At 36.1% G+C, this 19,289-nt stretch overlaps 1 protein-coding gene across 1 annotated transcript in view; it reads left to right on the top strand.

Moving 5' to 3' along the window:
• Nucleotides 1–19,289, top strand: part of LOC132110440 (cadherin-23-like) — a 227,719-nt gene that overhangs the window by 118,334 nt on the left and 90,096 nt on the right. The window contains exons 11-12 of the mRNA XM_059517040.1: nt 4,452–4,601; nt 5,358–5,516. Of these exons, the coding sequence (XP_059373023.1) occupies nt 4,452–4,601; nt 5,358–5,516 (309 nt within the window). The remainder of the gene's footprint in view (nt 1–4,451; nt 4,602–5,357; nt 5,517–19,289) is intronic.

The following is a 19,289-nucleotide window of genomic DNA, read 5'->3' as shown; positions in this document are numbered from 1 at the left end:
ATTTTTTATTGTGGAATTTCCGACATGATTCATTAATTAACTTTTTATTTTTATTTTTTTAAAGGGACAGTTAACTCAAAATATTTGGTCATAATTTATGGTAATCATATCACTGCATGATATACAAAATATTTTAGAATTTCTTTATTTAAATTGCACTAAATGAGCATTGTATATTGACACCTCTTCCAGTGTTTCTAAACTGTTTCTGCATGGTTCATCTTCAAACTTTCCTGCTGATGTGTGTGTGACAGGCAGCTTTTATCTTCTCTGTTGTGGTTCAGGCAAATGGACGGGCAATTACGCTTATGGCCAGTGAGTGTTGACATCCCTGCATATTGGATGGCTCTTTAAATAGCCCCCATCAGCTACAATGGCTCTCTAAGCGCTCCAAAGAAAAACAAGGGGTTATTTTAACCGCCAATGTAATTCCGTCATCGATCTCGAGCATCATCTTCCGTGCCGCTTGCGTTCTGAGGCATTTAGGAGCACAAACGTGACTTGAGGTTTCTTGACAGTCAGTGGTTTTGATTATGGATAGAGTTGTGTGCTGGATGGTTTGCCTTTACTGTGTGTTGTCATCCTTCTCGAAGCTGTCAAGGTGGATCATTATAGTATGTGGTGATAGGTTTTTATGTGTGGTCAGAAAAATCCAGGTGTAGATTTGGATTTGCTTTAATCAGTGTGAACATTATACAGGAACATATAAGGAGTTCAGCTGTTGTGCAAGGATTTTGGCTTTTTAAATGAATATTTAATGACTGCTTATTTATTACATGTAAATATTTCAGGACATTATTCTAAGTTTGTCTCATGCAATGCTATAATTTAGTTGTTACACTGGTATGTGTTTTTGGCCATTTTAAGAGTGTTCTATAGTTGCTGGGTTGCTAGCGAAGAAAACTTGATGAGAAATTAATCTTTGAGTCCTCTGTGTTTTGACTGTTTTGAAGGTGCAACAGAGTCATGTTTATTTCTGTTGCTGAAATGAACCAATGAATCCCTTGCTTGTAGTTGTCTCTGTATATTAAACCAAGATAGGAAATTGTGTTTTAACAGAAAAAATTACACACATCACCTTAAAAGCTATAAAATCAGTCCATTAGAGCTTCTCAGGCAGCGTGTTTTCAAACGCATGTTCGTTCAGATATAATGAGGTGTTACATCAGCAACTGCTGTCTGCGTCTCTTCATTAGCATTAAGGTTAATGTAGATCAGAAAGAAACTCAGGATTAATGATTGTGTCAATCCGCTCTACAATCAGCCGGCAGTCCGCTAGTTAGTTTGTACAACAAAAGACTTTAACTCTTAAGGAGAATAGTGCTGGGTGGGTCACATTTTCATTTGTAGCTTTGTGTTTACAATTGTTTGCAGATCATAAATCAAGATGATTCGGAGAAGAATATCTAAACAAATGAATCTCTTGATTATGCTTGTTTGTAAGCGTAAGATTGACACAAAGCTTTATAACTCTTTTTCTCTCTCCTCATCTGTATAGTGGTCGTTCATTCGGTCGGATTTCCTTCAGCAAGGCCTCTGGCTCCTCATTCACCTCCGCAAAATTACAGCAGCCGGCCAGAGGAGCGGCATGATGAAGCGATTTTCATAACTGAGAGATATAAAAGAAGTGAATATTTCAGATTAACCTGAAGTTCTGCTCTCTTTAGCGAGGGCTAGTCTTCGGTTATCGTTCCTTATTTCATGCGCTCAATCGCTTTCTATTATTTTCTTGTTCGTTCTGTGTGTTATCGTCTGTAAGGAAACACCTTGGGTTAAATGTTTATTGAACTCTGAAACTATTTTCTCTGTTTGGATCAATTCACCACGTTGCATTCACAAACGGCTTCGCCTGCAAATGGAATCTTGCGGGGATGTGTGTGTGTGTGTGGGTGGGTGTGCATGCATACATTCGCAGTGTTCTTCATTAAGCATAGTGATTTTATTTGTATGTACAAATATAAGCATGAGCAGTAGCCAAGTAACATAAGGAAGTTCTTTTTGAGTGAACTGATTTTTGAGTCATTTATCACACAGATGTTAGTTTTCTATAGCTATGCATGAATACATGTATCTATGTATGTATAAATAAATTAATGAAATAGTTTTTTCCCCTCTAAACTAAATTCCAGTATCATCATCATATTTTTGAGATAGTTGTTAGATAAAAAAGAGTGTCATTTTATGATTATTTATGTACTATTATAGTATTTATTAATATTTAATATTAGTATTAGCTGTTATTAAAAAATTTTTTATTATTATTTATCTTTTTGTTTAATTTTAAATGTAATTTTAGCTTTAGCAAAGAATTGTTTTAAATGAAAACAATTTAAAGTGAAAGTTAAAATTTTAGTATTTAAACTTTCACTTATTTTTTTTATTTATATATATATATATATATATTTGCATCTTGAGATTTTTACTTTTATATTTTTCACACTGTTTTTCATTAAATGAAAGATCATTTTTAATTTTGACATAACATAACGTAACATTTTCAGCATAACAATACCATATTGCAATGATGCCCTCTCACTAAGTCGCAAACAGGATCCCTAAATTAGTGTAATGACACACTCTTTAAGAAGTTCATTGGCCAAACAAAAAGCTCATTAAAACTTTTGCGATATTCATAATGTTGCTCAATTTTATTTGGCTAGCAAAATAACCATGAATACATCCTGAATATTCACTATATCATCCAGCAATAAGAAATACACTAGTACACATGGTTTGTAGGTCTACCATGTTGGTTTGTCAGTTCCTATGTGTGCATGTGAGATCTGATAAGAGCAAAACCCTCAAACCATCTTCTTCTTTTTGTGTGAGAGAGAGATTACGAGAGAAAAAAGAAAGAGAGAAGGAGACTCGAAGAGATGGAGTGATTGTAGAGACAGATAAGTGTGGACTTAGTAGAGATAAGCAGCAAGTAAACACACTATAGTCAATAACAGATTCTTCTCACTATGCTCAACATTATGGCATTTTGAGTGTGTTTGCGTACGTGCTTATGTGTGTGTCTGGGTCAGTATGTTTGCTTCGCTTTCCGTCTGAACTGTATTCGAGATATTTCTTCTCGTCGTAAGTTGTTGTGACAGCTCACGCAAGTCTGTGGATTTTAGTCAGCGAATCTCTTCGTCGGTGTACATGCCAGCTGCCTCACTCACACATTAGCATTGTGTTCAATCAGAGTGTGTGATGCAGTGTGTGTATAGTATGAAAATTGAGCCTCCTAAGATTGTGTTGAGTCATCATTGAATTTATTTTCTGCCATATGTCCTTTCTTCCCCTCACCGGCCTCACGGAAGAGAGAATGACACTAATGAGGGACTTCCTGTCATCTCTCCATTTGCTCAGGATCTCGCTGTACCTGAAACAGCGAAGGGAGACACAATTATTACTGCAGAACTTTCTATTAGTTTTTTATATGAAGTTTTAGTTTGAGTCCATACAATAAAATCCCTGTCAAAACACACTCTAACATTTGAAAAAAGGGATGAGAGAAGAACTTTTTGAAGGTGTGATGTATGCTCAATTTTGCTCATAGTTGCTTTTTATAAGACTTAATGGAGTTTTACCATGACACTGCTTCTGCAAAGCAAGTACAGGAACTTGCTACTGCCAGTACATATGCCGATACAGTGCTGTGAATATTTAAGACATACTGCTGCTGCACAAGTAGCATATATAATAACCGGTAGTAGATCTATACAGGTGGAGCTGGGGAAGGTGGAGGGTTTCAGAGGGACTCTGAAGGCACGCTGTGAAATGTTAACCAGCCATTTAGATGGTATGAACAGTTAGTTTTTACCCTCAAATTCCTTTGGAGAAAGGGAAATAGTTAAGGCTTAAAAAAAGTGAAACAATAAAAAATAAAACTTAATAGATCTTCAATGGCAGCAGAAAGTCTTAAATTCATAAAGTTGTTGCATTAAATGTTGAATGCACTGAAGAAATCTTTCTATATTTGTTTTATAATACATATATCTAAACCTCCTTAAATCAAAATATATTTACTGTATAGTTTTGAACAGTAACATTTTATTTTTATTCTTTTAGTAAATATACGTCAATGGGGTATTAAAATACGTTTTACCTTTGGATGAAGTTGACTTTTCTGAGCCTATTTGCAGATATTTGTTTTAATCAAGAACTTTTTCACACAAATAAATCTCATCTTTTGTAATTTTTCTTCTCAAGTAAATGTACTGTATCTTGATTTAAGAATTACATTCGGTTTCTTTACATGGTCTTAAAAAGTCATATAGTTACCTTTTTAAAACCTGTAGAAACCCAGCTTTTAAAATTACAGTTTTGATGGCTGATGTTAGATTCTTTTTCTTAGGAGAAACAGAATTGTTTGCTGCTTAGCTATAGACAATGAACCAAAAAATAAAAATAAAAACAGTAAAAAAAATAATGGTGCAAAATTATTCCATCTGTCTCTACAGGGGGTGAACAGCATGTTTCAGGTGGTCCTGACAGGAAATAACTCTGAGCACTTCAGCATCTCTCCCACCTCAGTGCAGGGCAGAGCAGACCTCCGTGTGCGTGTGGCCATCCCGCTGGACTATGAAACTATCAGGACCTACAGCTTTTCTGTGAGTGCAGAAAACATCTAAATTTAAGAATTTTCAGCATCATTGCTGTAGTCTTCAGCATCACATGATCCTTAAGAAATCATTCTAATGTCCTGAGTTTGTTCTTAAGAAATGTTTTTCAAACTGAATAATATTTTTGTGGAAAATGCAATGCTTTTTGCTTCAGGATGGAAAAGGTCAAAAGTACAGCATTTATTTGGAATTTTTTTTTGTAGCAATATAAAATTTTAAATTTTATGAGAAATTGAACTGAGATTTAGAATGAGGAAAATGTAATAGAAATAGACTGCTGGTACTTATATATATTAAATTTAAATTTAAATTAAATTTATGCATTTAGCAGACGCTTTTATCCAAAGCGACTTAGAGTGCATTCAGGCTATCAATTTTTACCTATCATGTGTTCCCGGGGAATCGAACCCCCAACCCTGCGCTTGCTCAATGCTCTACCAATTGAGCTACAGCAACACACAAACACACACACACACACATATATATATATATATATATAATGCCATTTAGTGCTTTCATGTAGCTGCCTACCAAGGGAGCATTCTATACAGCACATGAAACAGACAAATGCTATGTAAAATAGTTTAATGTATATGATTATTGTAATGGCTGAAATATAACTTTCTTCAATCTTGGATGGTGCCTTAAAATATATCCTCTATAGTCAGCTCGCTAGGCATTTGGCATTATTTAACTAAAAAAAAAAAATTGTAGCTGCGGTCACATTGTTGCTCTTCTCTCCAGCTCTATGCCAACGAGTCTCTATCAGAGCATGTGGGGTTTGCCCGAGTCTTCATTGACCTCGTCAACGAGAACGACAACAGACCGATCTTCAGCCAGACGCTTTATAACATCAGTTTACCCGAGAGCACCACTCCTGGAACATCTCTACTGCAGATAAAGGTGAACACATACACAGATCGCTTTCTCCAGATGTATTACATGATGTTGATCATAACATTGATAAAGCAGGGCCCTGTGAATTCCACAATATGGAAAATGTGGATTACAGAATCCAGTAATAAAAATGGGGTTTAGATTATAAAGTGGAATGCCATGGAATTTGGTGATATAATCTAATGTATTTTAAATACAAAAGCACAAAAAGACTGCTATTTCAATATCTGTTCTGCTTGTCTATGTGTGAATGAGTGATACGTACTCAAGAATGGATGACACTTGTGATCATATCTCACTATATGAGGACATGAACATATGAACTTCGTTTGTATATATATATATATATATATATATATATATATATATATATATATATATATATATATATATATATATATATATATTACGGAGCCCGCACATGACATGCAAAAAAAATTGTAAAAAGATTTGCGCAGAAAAAATCGAGGGAACGAATTAGTAAATCGTGCGCACTATTTATAAATTGTTGTACAGTAAAATGTATTCTCAAAGTAATTATAATTGAATAATAATAACATAATACATTATTAATATAATGTAATTATAACAATAATAATATTTTAAGGTGTATCATACAATTAAAATTACATGTTGTAATTTTTACTGTAAATCTCTGTTGTGTGGGAAAAATGAAAGGAATTGTTAAATTGTAATTTGATTAAATTTTTTAAAAGATGAATTACATTGAAATTTAATTGTAAAAATGTCATGATTCCAATAATGACTAAAATTTAATTTAACGATTAAAACTGAAAATACAGAATTTGTGAAAAATAACGCAGAATCTGATAAAAAAGAAAAAAAAAGATTTCATTTGGCCTTAAAATATAACTTTATATAATATAAGTCTCTGGGGGGAAAGCCGTGATGATACATTAGGATGTTAGGATCCTCATCTACAACTCTTTGACATCCATAAGATTCCTCTCCCTTTCACAGTGTCACATCATTTATTTGATTTCAGCTCACAGACTGTTTCCAGAGTGCTGAAGGTCATCCCACACCAGGAGTATAAATCACCATGAACAACCACATGCAGCTCATAAATTGAGTCTATTATCACTCTTCCTCTGTCACTCTCACTGCTGGACGCTAAAGAGATCAATACTGAGTCTCTGGATCCAGGAGCTAGACTAGTGTCTGTGCATAAACTAGTCTTAATAATAAATACTAATTCTAGTTCATAGCTTCTGTATTGTGAGGAGCAGTGCAAGGTTTTTTGTCAAAACTCAAATTTTAGTGTTGGTGATGGTGCCATTTGCTGGGAAAATCCGCTTAAAACTTTTAAACAAAACTTTCCTGTTTCATATTTAAGGGGTCATATCATGAGTAGTCAAGTTTTCCTTGATCTTTTGTGATCAAAGAGTGTGATGTACTATGAAAACACTCTGGAACTTTCAGAACTTCCTCTGCAGTCCAAAAGGAGTAGTTGTTGGAAACAAGCCACAACAGTTAAAGGTGCCATCTGTCATGTCTGGCAAAAAAATCAAGTCATACTCCACATTCCATACCAGATGGGGGCAGTATGCCTCAATAAAGTGAATTGGTCTACTCTAGAGTAACAAACGAGAAACGGCATAGTCTCTATGCTCCGCCCCTACCTTCACAACAACCCTAGAGCCATAGCCGAAGCCTAAGAGGACGTTTTGCCTCCAGAGGAACGTTGGGTGATGTCAAGTGATTTTGAAACATGACATCTTCAAGCTACTCCCCTTCACCTTTATCAGTGAATATGTTCATATTCGTTTTGTTCATATTACATTGAGTTGTATATACACATTGAATTAAATTAATTTGACAGACAGCATTCTGTCAACATCATTGGTCAACATCAGACAGCTGATGTTGACCAAGCTAGCGCCAACCAATGTAACCAGAGCTGCCAACTCTCAAGCATTCACCGTGAGACACACGCAATTGACTCTTTTCACACGCTTTCACGCCACACATAAATTTTCTCACGCACAGAAAAACCACGAAGCAAAGAGGACACAGAGACCAACAGACTAGACAGAGCAGGTTAGTTATGATATAAAAAAATATCAGATTCTGTCAATTTTATTACGCAATTCAAACAATACCGTTTTGGCACTTGTAAATGTTACACGGCAGATCCCTAGCGCACGTGAACCGATCATCTCTACTATAGTAACAAACGCAGCTACGGTTAGCCATCGCTAACATTAGCATGTTTATCGAACAGCCTTCGATACATTTCTATGTTATAACTTCCCGAAAAAAATACGCAAACATATAAAACAAACTTCTAGCGAAATACTAACAGCATCTTACTTACCAATCCAAAAGAAATGTTGCAAGTTCGGAGTCGAACCTCATTTCTTTCAAGTCCATCAGTTGTCTCCAGCGATGGAAAGCAGTGCCGATGTTTACTCTGGTTCGGCTCCTTTTCTTATCGGATTTGATTTGTGATTCCGAGCGCGATTTTTTCCCTGTAGCGGGTAGTGGTGGTAGGGGTCTCTTGCCAAGGGCTTCAGCCATCCTTCCGCTCTCTTCCCTGAACTGAAATGAAGTAGTGGGCTGTACTTTCCACACGATTGACATCAGGTTCAAGTACTTCCACAAGCCGTGCGAGTTATTCGTGTATTGCAGGTTGGCTGGTGGTTATGTTGCCCGCATTCCTCCTCCCATGACCGAAACTGGTATTACGACACCTGTCGGGCCGTGGCTAGTAATGCTAAAGCTAATTAAGGTTGATATCTCTCCAGCACTATAACTTGACATTTTTTAATGACATCATCGCCCTTATTTCTTCTCATTCTTTTGATGCATGTAGGTCATTTTTTGGATATTTTTACCTCAATTTTTACATATGGCACCTTTAAGACATAACTGTTAATCAGAATGTTGGCCTGTTCATGCTAAAGTCACTTAGCTGAATTTGCAAGGTGATGTAGATCCATGTGAGACGTTTTCTAACAGTATCTTTCAAAGGTGCAGAATTAAAAACGTGCTTTTCTTTGCTCTTTTATAACTCTGAGGTTAGCCAATCAAAAACAAGACAGATTCAATTTACATACAACAGCTTAAAGGTAGTTACATTAGTTTTTATAAAAGGGTCAGAGGGAAGGTGGAAAATGTCAGTTATGACTGTTTAATATGAGATACTGTACTTTGACTAACCTGATAAGCAGTGTTGGGCAGTAACGCGTTATTAGTAACGCGTTACTGTAATGCAGTTATTTTTGACAGTAACTAATACTGTAATGCATTACTTTTTAAATAAATTAACTCCGTTACCGTTACCACATGGTGCATTGTCCGTTACTTTTTTAAATTAATTAATTTTGACTGAAGTGCAGCCTAACCTGTTTGCAGCAGCGACGCATTGTAGGATTGGTGGATGCCAACCACTGTAAACACGAAGACGCACTGTGGGCGTGTTTCCGTTTATTCAAGTATGTGCGGCAGTCATGGCGAATCAAGGCGAGAGCAACACGAGTTTCTCAACGTGGAAATATGCTCATTATTTCACTTTAGTTGAGCATAAAGACAAAAACCTTTTAGTCAAATGTGAGCTGTGTCTTTCTGGTTCGATTGTACGGAGCCCCGCACGTCACCTGTAGGAGAATAAAAATAATTCTGTGGCGACGGTTTTGCAATCTGTCCTGTCAGTTCATAAACCGTACTCACGAATTCATAAACTGTTTCCTCGGTTTAACAAATCGTGCCCACGGATTAACAAACCGTGCCCACGAATTTTCAATCCGTGCGCTCAGATTTTGTAAACCGTACGCTCGGTTTTAGAATCTGTACCCACAAATTCATTATCCATGCACACGCTTTCGCAATCCGTTCCCTCGGATTTATATATATATATATATATATATATATATATATATTTTTTTATCTTACTGATCCCAAACTTTTGAACTTTTGTCTTAAGGGCTGAGAGTCTTTTATGAGGATAAATGCTGTCTGCTCTGTGTCACAGACATGTAACAGTCTGTAAAGTCTATACAGTGGTAACTTTACCCACAGTGCTCAAGGGCAGCTGAAACACAGTTTTGTGGAAACAGCCTTGATTACTTACTGTTCTTTCTTTTTCTTTTCTCTCTATTCTTTTCTGTTTTCTAATATTTCAATTCTCTCTTTTCTTTTCCACCCATCAACTTCAAACAGCTGCTGTAAAGTGAAAGTGAAGTGACATGTGGCCAAGTATGGTGACCCATACTCAGAATTATTGCTCTGCATTTAATCCATCCAAGTGCTAACACACATACACAGTGAACACACACCTGGAGAAGTTTAAAGAGTATTAAACTGTTTAAAGAGCTTTAAACAGTTGGTTGATTCTTAGGCTCTTAGATTATTCATTTTCGTCACCTAAACCTTTATCAAATGTTTGCTTTACAGCTTGCAATCACTTTTGTTTCCTTCAGGAAATGCAGATGTAGTTGTGTTTGTACCTCGTATTTTGTCTCTGAGGCAATTTGAGGGTCTCTCTGTTACACAGATGTTTGGACTGCTGCTAATGTGCTGCCGGTAACTCACTAGAGCAGTTTATGGAAGGAAAACACAAACACACACACATCTATATGTTGCAACATACACATCTGCATACCCATCAGTTACCTGTCAGCTCTGACTCGTTGTGATGGATGCACCTTTTTTTCTTAATTTCATTTGAAGTGGCACTCAGTAATTTTACCGATTTCCAACCAGAGCAGTCGTGTATATATATGTTTTTTTTTTATTACATTTTTTATTTAGAAGTAAAACATTTTCAGACACACATTAAGCCGAGTTTGGAGCAGATCACTCTGTCGGAGCTGATTGTTCTTTAAATGCTGTTTTTAGTCCATCTTTCAACTTAATCTGTGCCCTGGAACCAGCCCAAAGAGCTTATAGACTGAGTAGCTGGATTGTGGGCTATGAGTGTGTGATAGTGTATGTAAGGCTGCTGGAGACATTTTCTCCCGAAACAGAAGAGCTTACACTCCCAAAGGTCATATCACTCCACAAATCACTCTCTTTCCGGAATTACAGATGAAGTATGCAATTTCTATGCCACTGGCTCCACCAGTTTGTTTGAATGGTCAAAATGTAACAACATTGGATTAAAAAAAAGTGAATTTGACTACCTGGTTTGACTAGTTAGTGCTTATTGGTAGATGTCATAACTGCACCATGTGATTGTAAAATGCAGCTTTCTCCTCCATCAACAGCAAAGTAACCATGTTTCTGGCAGAGATTTTTTTTGTAAACAATTTAATTATGTTTTAGTAGATATTTGACCAGTCTCCTATTGATTGATTGATTAAATGGTTCTCAAAATATTAAATGATATACAGTAGGGGTGGGCGATCTTCCCAAAATATTATATCACGATCTTATAATGCAAAATCACAATCTTCACAAATTGAGAATATCCCGACCAGAACAAGCTTGTCACTTATTTATTTGAACATTAAAAATATTGCATTAAACAATAGGTTGTCAAAATGGTCACTAAAACCTGAGTTGACCTTTAAAACCCTGCATCACTGTATGACTTAAATATACATTGATTCTTAATAAAGATAGTGATTGTCAAGCGAAGTGAGGGATTTTCTCTGTCTTTTGTTGTTTAACATGAATGACACAGACAGCAGTAGGTTTATTAAGCTATAATATTACACTTTAAATAATAATATATAATATACTTTATATATTTATATATTATGTTAGGTAAAAAATGTTAGCCTGAATGCACTGTAAGTCGCTTTGGATAAAAGCGTCTGCTAAATACATAAAATTATTTAAATTAATTTATTTATACACAGTATAGAGAGAGAGAGAGACGTTATTTCGGATCAAATACAAGGCTGGTTTTCGTGCACTTTTTTTCACCCAGTCTTTGAAACATTTCCTACATTACTTATTTTATTCTTTTTTTATTATTCTTTTTTTTCAGTCATTGAATTTAAATTTGTATTTCAATATTGCAGCCCTTTTTAATTATTTCATTTATAAATTAATAAAACAAAAATAAGAAAACGAGTCATAAAGTGTACAATAAAGCACAATCAAATCTTTGTTATAATCACATTGCGCTTGAATCAAGTTAAAGGTGTAATCTGCCAGTTGTCCAGCAGGCGACTGCATACTGTAAATATGTCTTCTTATGATGCACTTAGGGCTTCACGATTACTTAAGAGCACTCGTAGATCTACGATGGTTTTCAAGTGCTACTTAAGTTACGATGCTTTTGGGAAACAGACCGTAATATTAAGATCAGTCGTACGATCGTTTTTTTTACAAACTTCTTAGGCTTACAAAGCTTTTGGGAAACCCGGCCCAGTTCATTCTTTCCTAATGCTGGGATAAAGATCCATATAGGTGCTACACAGAGCACTGTTTAGTCACCTGTTTTGAGTCAAGAATCCAAGAATAGCCTTTTCCTTCAAATTTTCAAGGACATTGTCCCTTTAACAATATTCCAGACTATATCACCCCATAAATATAGCCTCATTAACCCTTAACGATCACTTATTACCTGCTCATATTATCTGAATTGTGAATCCATGCTGTCTGTCTTTTTAACATTGTCATAAAAGCTCTTTTATTTCATTAAGTGAGTTTAGTGTTGTGATCCTGCACCATGGGAATGTAAAAACAGCAGCAGATTCACAGTTCAATAGCATCACCTGTCATGGTGTGCCATTATTCAGTGAGCTGTTAAAGCAGGTGGGGTCACACACACACACACACACACACACACACACACACACACACACACACACAGGTTCACTGTGATGCAGGTGAAGTTAATTAGTGAAAAAGCAGTCATTAAGCATGGGGTTTCCCAGCTGTTTCTGACTCATGTACCCCTACAGCCTCATGTACCCACTTGTGTGGGTTTCAAATTGGCCACTTGTGAGGTTCGATTTCTGTCATGATGCTGCCTTAGCAAGCAACAAGGAAGCTCACTAATTGTTTTAGGAGAACCTCACTCCTACAGTATCTTCATTATAAAACAAGTGTAGTTTCACATCACAGCTGTGTGCTTGTGTTTGCACACCCCAAGCCACAGTTCAGTCAGCAGGCAGAGAGGTGATCAGTGGTGAATGGAGTCAGAGGTGAGGGCTCCAGTGCAGCAGAGGGTTTGCCACCGATCTGGACCAGCTCACAGAGACTATGACATCATACATCAGTTTCTGTGAGGATATGTGCATTCCTAGCAGGACTTACAACTATGTTAAATGGTTCACAACCAAACTCAGACAACTTCATCAGGCCAAAGAGAATGCCTACAGGAGTGGGGACATAATCTTGCACTATCAGGAACACACTGACAGAGAAGATAAGAGTGGATAAGTGGAGCTACTCCTAAAAAAGCAGTTTTCAGCAAACGACCCTGCTTCAGTGTGGAAAGACCTTAACAACATCACAAACTAAAGGACGCCATCCCCCAGCACTGACACGAATCAACAATTGCTGAAAATCTGAATGAGTTTTCCTGCAGATTTGAAACTCCCAGTCTCACACCCGCTCTGGCCATCTCTCTACACAACCATTAACACCTCCATCAACCCACCTCTCCCCTCTCCTCCACTTCAGATCAGTGAAGATGAAGATGACGTCAGGTTTTAAGGAATCAAAAGAAAAGAAAAGCACCAGCCAGGCAGTGTTTCACCTGCCTCTCTGAAAACCTGAGCTGACAAGCTGGCCTCCATCTTTTCACAGGTCTTCAACAGATCAATGGAGCTCCATGCCTGCTTCAAGCACTCCACCATCGTCCCCATCCCAAAGAAACCCAAAATCACAGTACTTAATGACTACAAACTAACTACAAACTATGTTGCATTAACATCTGTGGTCATGAAATTGTTTGAGAAACTGGTGTTGGCTTATCTGAAGGACATCACTGGGCCCTCACTGGACCCCCTGCAGTTTGCTTATCGAGCAAACAGGTTCATGGATGATGCAGTCAACATGGAACTGCATTATATCCTACAAATTCTAGACAAACTAGGGACGTAAGTGAGGATGCTGTTTGTGGACTTCAGTTTGGCTTTCAATACAATCATCTCAGCACTCCTCCAGACCTAACAAACCCAGCTATCTGTTCCTAGCTCTATCTGTCTGTGGATCACTGGCTTTCTGACTGATGGCAACAGCTACTGAGACTGGGGAAATGTATGTGATATACAGCCGCACCATCAGTACTGGTGCCCCCCAGGGATGTGTCCTCTCCCCACTGCTCTTTTCCCTCTACACCAACAACTGCACCTCTACTGACCCCTCTGTCAAGCCCCTGAAGTGGGACAATCACAAAGACTTTATTGTTAAAAAGGCCAAACAGAGATTGTACTTCCTTTGCAAGCTGTGGAAGTTCAACCTGCCATAGGAGCTGCTCACACAGTTCTACTCAATATACAATTACAAATGTGTATTTTATACACATTTTGATTTCTTGTTATCTGTGTGTAGTTGCTGTTGTCTCTATGTACTGGAAGCTTCTGTCTCCAGAACAAATTCCTTGTATGTGCAAACATACTGGGAAATAAAGATCTTTCTGATTCTGATTCAGAATCAGTTTCTGATGCGCTCCTCAGTAAGTATATATATATTTTCTAATTCTTTTTTTTATCAATGTTGAAAACATTTGTGCAGCTTAATATAGAATATAATAATATAGAATATAGAATAGAAAATACAAAAGAACAGCATTTATACTTTATATACACAGTGTATATATATGTATATATATATATATATATATATATATACACTGTCATTATAAATATTTATAGTGATTTAGTTTGTCTGTGTCTCATGAGATGATGGCAGCTCATATCTGCTAAATTGCTTCTTTGTTTTCAGTCTGTCTTTTGGCTGTGGTTTGTTTGCATCACTCTATGTCCTATTTATTATTTTCACATGCATTTATACGCACACTTTTCCTTCAGCCATTATAGCACTAATGGATTTCTGTCCCTCTTGAGTGTGTATGTGTTGGCTGGTTAGTGGTTTCTGTTTGTTCACTAATTTCTCCTGAGGACTTTTGTTGGTTTATGTGTACATATTCATCTGTACATTTAACTTGAGCACTAATAGTATATAAATTAAAGTTCAGTGAAGAAGAGGAGGGGATCTGTAGCTTTGACATAAGTGGTCATATTTCTTTATCTGGGTTTCTGTTCTCAATTTTTCTCTCATTCTCTCTTTTTTTCCTTTAATCATAAAGAGCTGGAAGAAGGAGGACAGTCGCTGATGATGGTCTGTCTATAAAGTATAGCTGCTGGCTAAACACAGACTTCATATTCATGATGTCTCTCTCTCTCTCTATTCTGATCTAGTTTGGCTGTGTTGTTCCTGTCATGCTCATTTTAATCCCTCTTTTTTGTTGTTGTTATGGCCAAATGTGAACGGAAAGCTGATCTCTCTCTCTCTCTCTCTCTGTCCAAAACTCTTCTCTTCATTCTCCACCCTTTCTTCCTCTCTCTTTAAATCTCTGTTTTACTCATCTTATCACGGTTCTCCAGTTTGTGAAGACGTTCATCTTGCGTGTGTGTGTTTATCTAATTGCTGTAATAGGTTTATTCAGTAAACAGTTGATGAGACTTAGACATCGCCCTGAGGCAGCACATGTCTTTTCTGTGTGATGATTCTTGGAGTTTGATTTTAGAATAAAATGTAGAATAAATTTATAATAATAAATTATTTAAAAGCAGTATTTTATTCATTTATGAATCACCTTTTCTTTTTCTTTTTTGGACGTGCCTATAGGAATGTTTAGTCCGATTGTAACTTCTAAAGACGTTTTTCCGCTAATCTCTGTAGATTAGTGAGGCCCTACGGGTCTCAGAGGAGTGTAGGCCTCGATGTGTGTGTTTTGGCAGATCGCTCTGTTGGATTAGTGTGTCACTAACAGCTTAGTCTCAGATTCACTTTGACCACCGAGACTAATACTATCTCACACACACTCATTTGAGTGTCCTAATAAGTCGAATTTATGCAAAACATCTGAGGAAACTTGTTTCATCAAATGAATTAAGTAGCTAATGGAGTCTCTCAAAACTTGTCATTAAGTTCATCTAATGTGCTTTTTGAAAAGAGTGAACTTTATGAACATATAAATTACAAGTAGATTCAGCTGCTCAGTCATTTCAGTTGTTTCTAAGTCATTGATTCTAAATTAACTTAATTTGAACTAAATTAAAACCATGATATTGATTATATTGTGAAATATTATTGCAATTTAAAATTTCAGTTTTCTATTTTAGTATATTTCAACATTTTATTTATTCCTGCGATGCAACGTTGAATTTTCTGCTTCATTACTCCAGTCTCATGATCCTTCAGAAATCATTCTAATATGCTGATTTGTTGGCTCAAGAAATTTTATTTATGATCAATATTGAAAACAGTTGTAATATTCTTAATATTCAGTATATTTTTTTCTTAGAATAAGAAGATCAACATTTATTTAAAATACTTTTGACCTGTGTCTAAACACACGTATTCAGTTGCCTTTAGAACTCCAAGCCACCACAATGCGATCTTGACACATTTTAATGCCGGCGTGCTGTATGCGCTCGCATTTGATTGAGGTGGGAACTTTATATTTAAAGGGTTCATATGATGCAATTTCATATTTTCCTTTGTCTTTGGAGTGTTAAAAGCTGTTTGTGCATACAGAAGATCTGAAAGACTCAAAGATTAAAGTCTCTAAACCCAAAAAGATATTCTTTATAAAAGTGAATGCTCACCACCGCCTTCCTAAAACGTCTTGTTCAAACACACCCCCACATGTCTACATCACTGTGTGGGAAGATTTGCATAACACCGCCCAAATGTATTTGCAAAGGAGGGGTGGGGGGGGGGGACTTTTATTCTCACTGTAGTATTTTAGTATTGAGGACAGTTTAATTTACCACACTGTTCCAGAATAGACCAACCCAAATATTTGAGTCTGAGCAGTGCATTTTACAGAGGAAAGTTTCCTGGGCAGGAATTAATGTAATCCGCAGTGGTGGACAGTAATGGAGTAGCTTTACTACAGTAGCATTATTGCACTTAAGTAATTTTTTTATGTATCTGTACTTTACTGAAGAACTGAAGTTCTCGAGTCGACAAGTCACTGATTCAAATGAACCGTTTAGTACGAGTCTCTAGTGAACTGAATTCACAAGTAAGAACCAGGAGATCTTGTGAGCATGCACGACTGATGCTGCTAAGAGTAAGTTACTAAAAAGAAAGGATGTGATGTTCAGAACATGGTGATTACAGTAATTATCAAAGTGGGAAGTGATGCCCTCTGGGGGCATTGGGCCAGTGGTGATTTTACACCACAGACAAGGTTTGAGAAGAAAACATCATTTTGAAAATATAATTATATTTTCCTTAAAATTTTCTTCCTAAATTTAGGCCTTACTCTCATGTCATATATAACTGTGATGTTCTGCAAAACAACAAACTTTAAAACTTTTTCTTGTGAAAATCAGATGGTCAAATCTCAGTGAACATTACTACATCACTCTTGTCAACGTAGTCCATATATCAATAGCAAAAATATATCTTGACTCCATATAGTGGTTATTTTGGGAAAATCCCAGGTATTTTGAGAAGTAGGATTATAAAAAATATGTGCTAATATAACATTTTACTAAGTAGTCTATATACAATTGCAAAATAAATCTATCAATCAGTACTTTTTTACTTTTTTAGTTTTTTACTTAAAAAATTAAGTACTTCTGTACTTTCACTCAATTAAAATTACTTTTACTTTTACCTCTGCCGTCCTCTCAAAGTTCTGATCCCTGTCTATCTCACCTGACCTGCATTGAGTCTCCTGTCATCATAGCGACTGTTGTCACTCTAACACCCAGTCATCACTGCACTTATGGGCCTGTAAATCACACACAGAGAGAGAGAGAGAGAGAGAGAGAGAGAGAGAGAGAGAGAGAGGTGTGAGCACTAAGCCTGAAGAAAAGGGGAGGATTTTGTTTGTGCAAAAGGGCATGAAGGAGCAATAGAGAGGAAAATGGAGAGAGTAAATCACATTCTTTCATTTATTTATTTTTTGCTTGCTGGTTTGTTCATTTGTTTATTTGATATTTAATTTTTTTATCCTGTTGTTTACTATTTATGTTATTTGGTCATTTGTTCATTCTTTCTGTTGTCTGTTTGTGGAAAAGACTGTTAATCAGGGATGTAAAGAAGACAAAAGAAAAAGATGGAATCCTTCATTTGTTAATTTATTTTGTTTGTTAATTTTGTTTTTATTTACTGTTTTTCGGTTTATTCATCTTGCTCTTACCTTGTTTCTTCTGTCCATTTCATTAACTTTTTTTTGTCATTTGTTCTTTGGTTTGTTTATAAAATAAGACTATGAAGAAGACAAAAGTAAGACAGATTGAGTCTTTGATTTTGTTTTATTACATTCTAACTGTTTTTATTGTTTTTGTGAATCTGTCTGTTTCTGTCTGTCCCGGTTTCTTCCTTTCGTTCAGTTACTTTTATTTTTATTTTCTGTTTGTTTTTACTTTGTTTCTTTTGTCCTTTTGTTTATTCTCTTTTTTGTTTGTTTTTCTGTTTGTTTGTTTTTAGAAAGCTGTATATAGGCAGGCTATATAGCAGACAAAAAAAAAGAAAGATTGAGTCCGATTTATTACTTTCTATCTTTTTCGTTAATCATTGGCTGTTTATTCAGTTATTGAGATGTGAGAATTGAACGTTGAAACTGTTCTGGCCGGTTGCCTGAATACACTGTATCATGGCACCAGGCGAGCGCTGGTCATAATCCACACTCACAAACACACACACAGACGCTGAGGTCATCATCAGGGCATGGTTGAATCATGGATTCTAATAGTGGCACTGACAGCAGCACACACTCAGAGAGCTCTATGACCCTGTACACCAGCAGCACCGCCAGTCAACTGAAACCCCATTACCAGCACCCAGCCGTGATCCATCACAGAACGCTCACCAGAGAGAGGAATTAAACAACAAGCTCTTACATCATACGCTTACCTTGACATTAACATCAGCACCACAAAAGAAATTCAGGAAAACTTTAAAAGAACATCAAATTTGACATCCCATTTCAATGAAAATCAGCCTAAAATAATTTAAACAGTAAGACAGTCCATCATACTCTACAGGCGTGAGATCTGGGATTCAAACACATCAAAAGGGATTTTGTCAAATGCTACAAACACCCAATATAGACTCCACTCCAAAATTATCCCATCAATGTAACATGAAACACTATATTTGTTGAAGACCAGGTTTAAGACTATACATTTTTGACAGAGCCTTGGATTAAAATGCAGCTATCATTATTGAAATGCAGACAGAAAATTAAGAGAACAAACAGATAGAGCAAATTGGAATGAAGTCATCGAGTATGAAACAAGTAGTTCCAGTTCTGGATTCCAATTGATCGTTTTCATGTGGTGAATCTGATTAGCTGACTTAAATTTTTTTTTTTTCTTATTTGAGTTTGAAACAAAATGATCATTATTTAACATTAAGCATTTTAGATTGTAGGAGGCCTGACCTATTGTTTCAGGAAGCAGCTTCTGGTCATTTTGATGATAAAATGTGTGTTATTATTTATCTTTACTTACATTTTAATGAAATTTTTTATTTTATAATATTTATTTTATTTTACTTTTTTATATAATTTATTATCATTTACACACAAACACACACACACACACACACATTCTTTTGGGGAATAAAAAATATTTTAATGCATAAATTTATATAAAAAAAATATTTAAA

Source organism: Carassius carassius, chromosome 30, assembly GCF_963082965.1.
Source record: "Carassius carassius chromosome 30, fCarCar2.1, whole genome shotgun sequence".
Classification (NCBI taxonomy): Eukaryota; Metazoa; Chordata; class Actinopteri; order Cypriniformes; family Cyprinidae; genus Carassius; species Carassius carassius.
The sequence above is the reverse complement of the archived record's forward strand: the minus strand, read 5'-3'. Positions and strand labels throughout refer to the sequence as shown.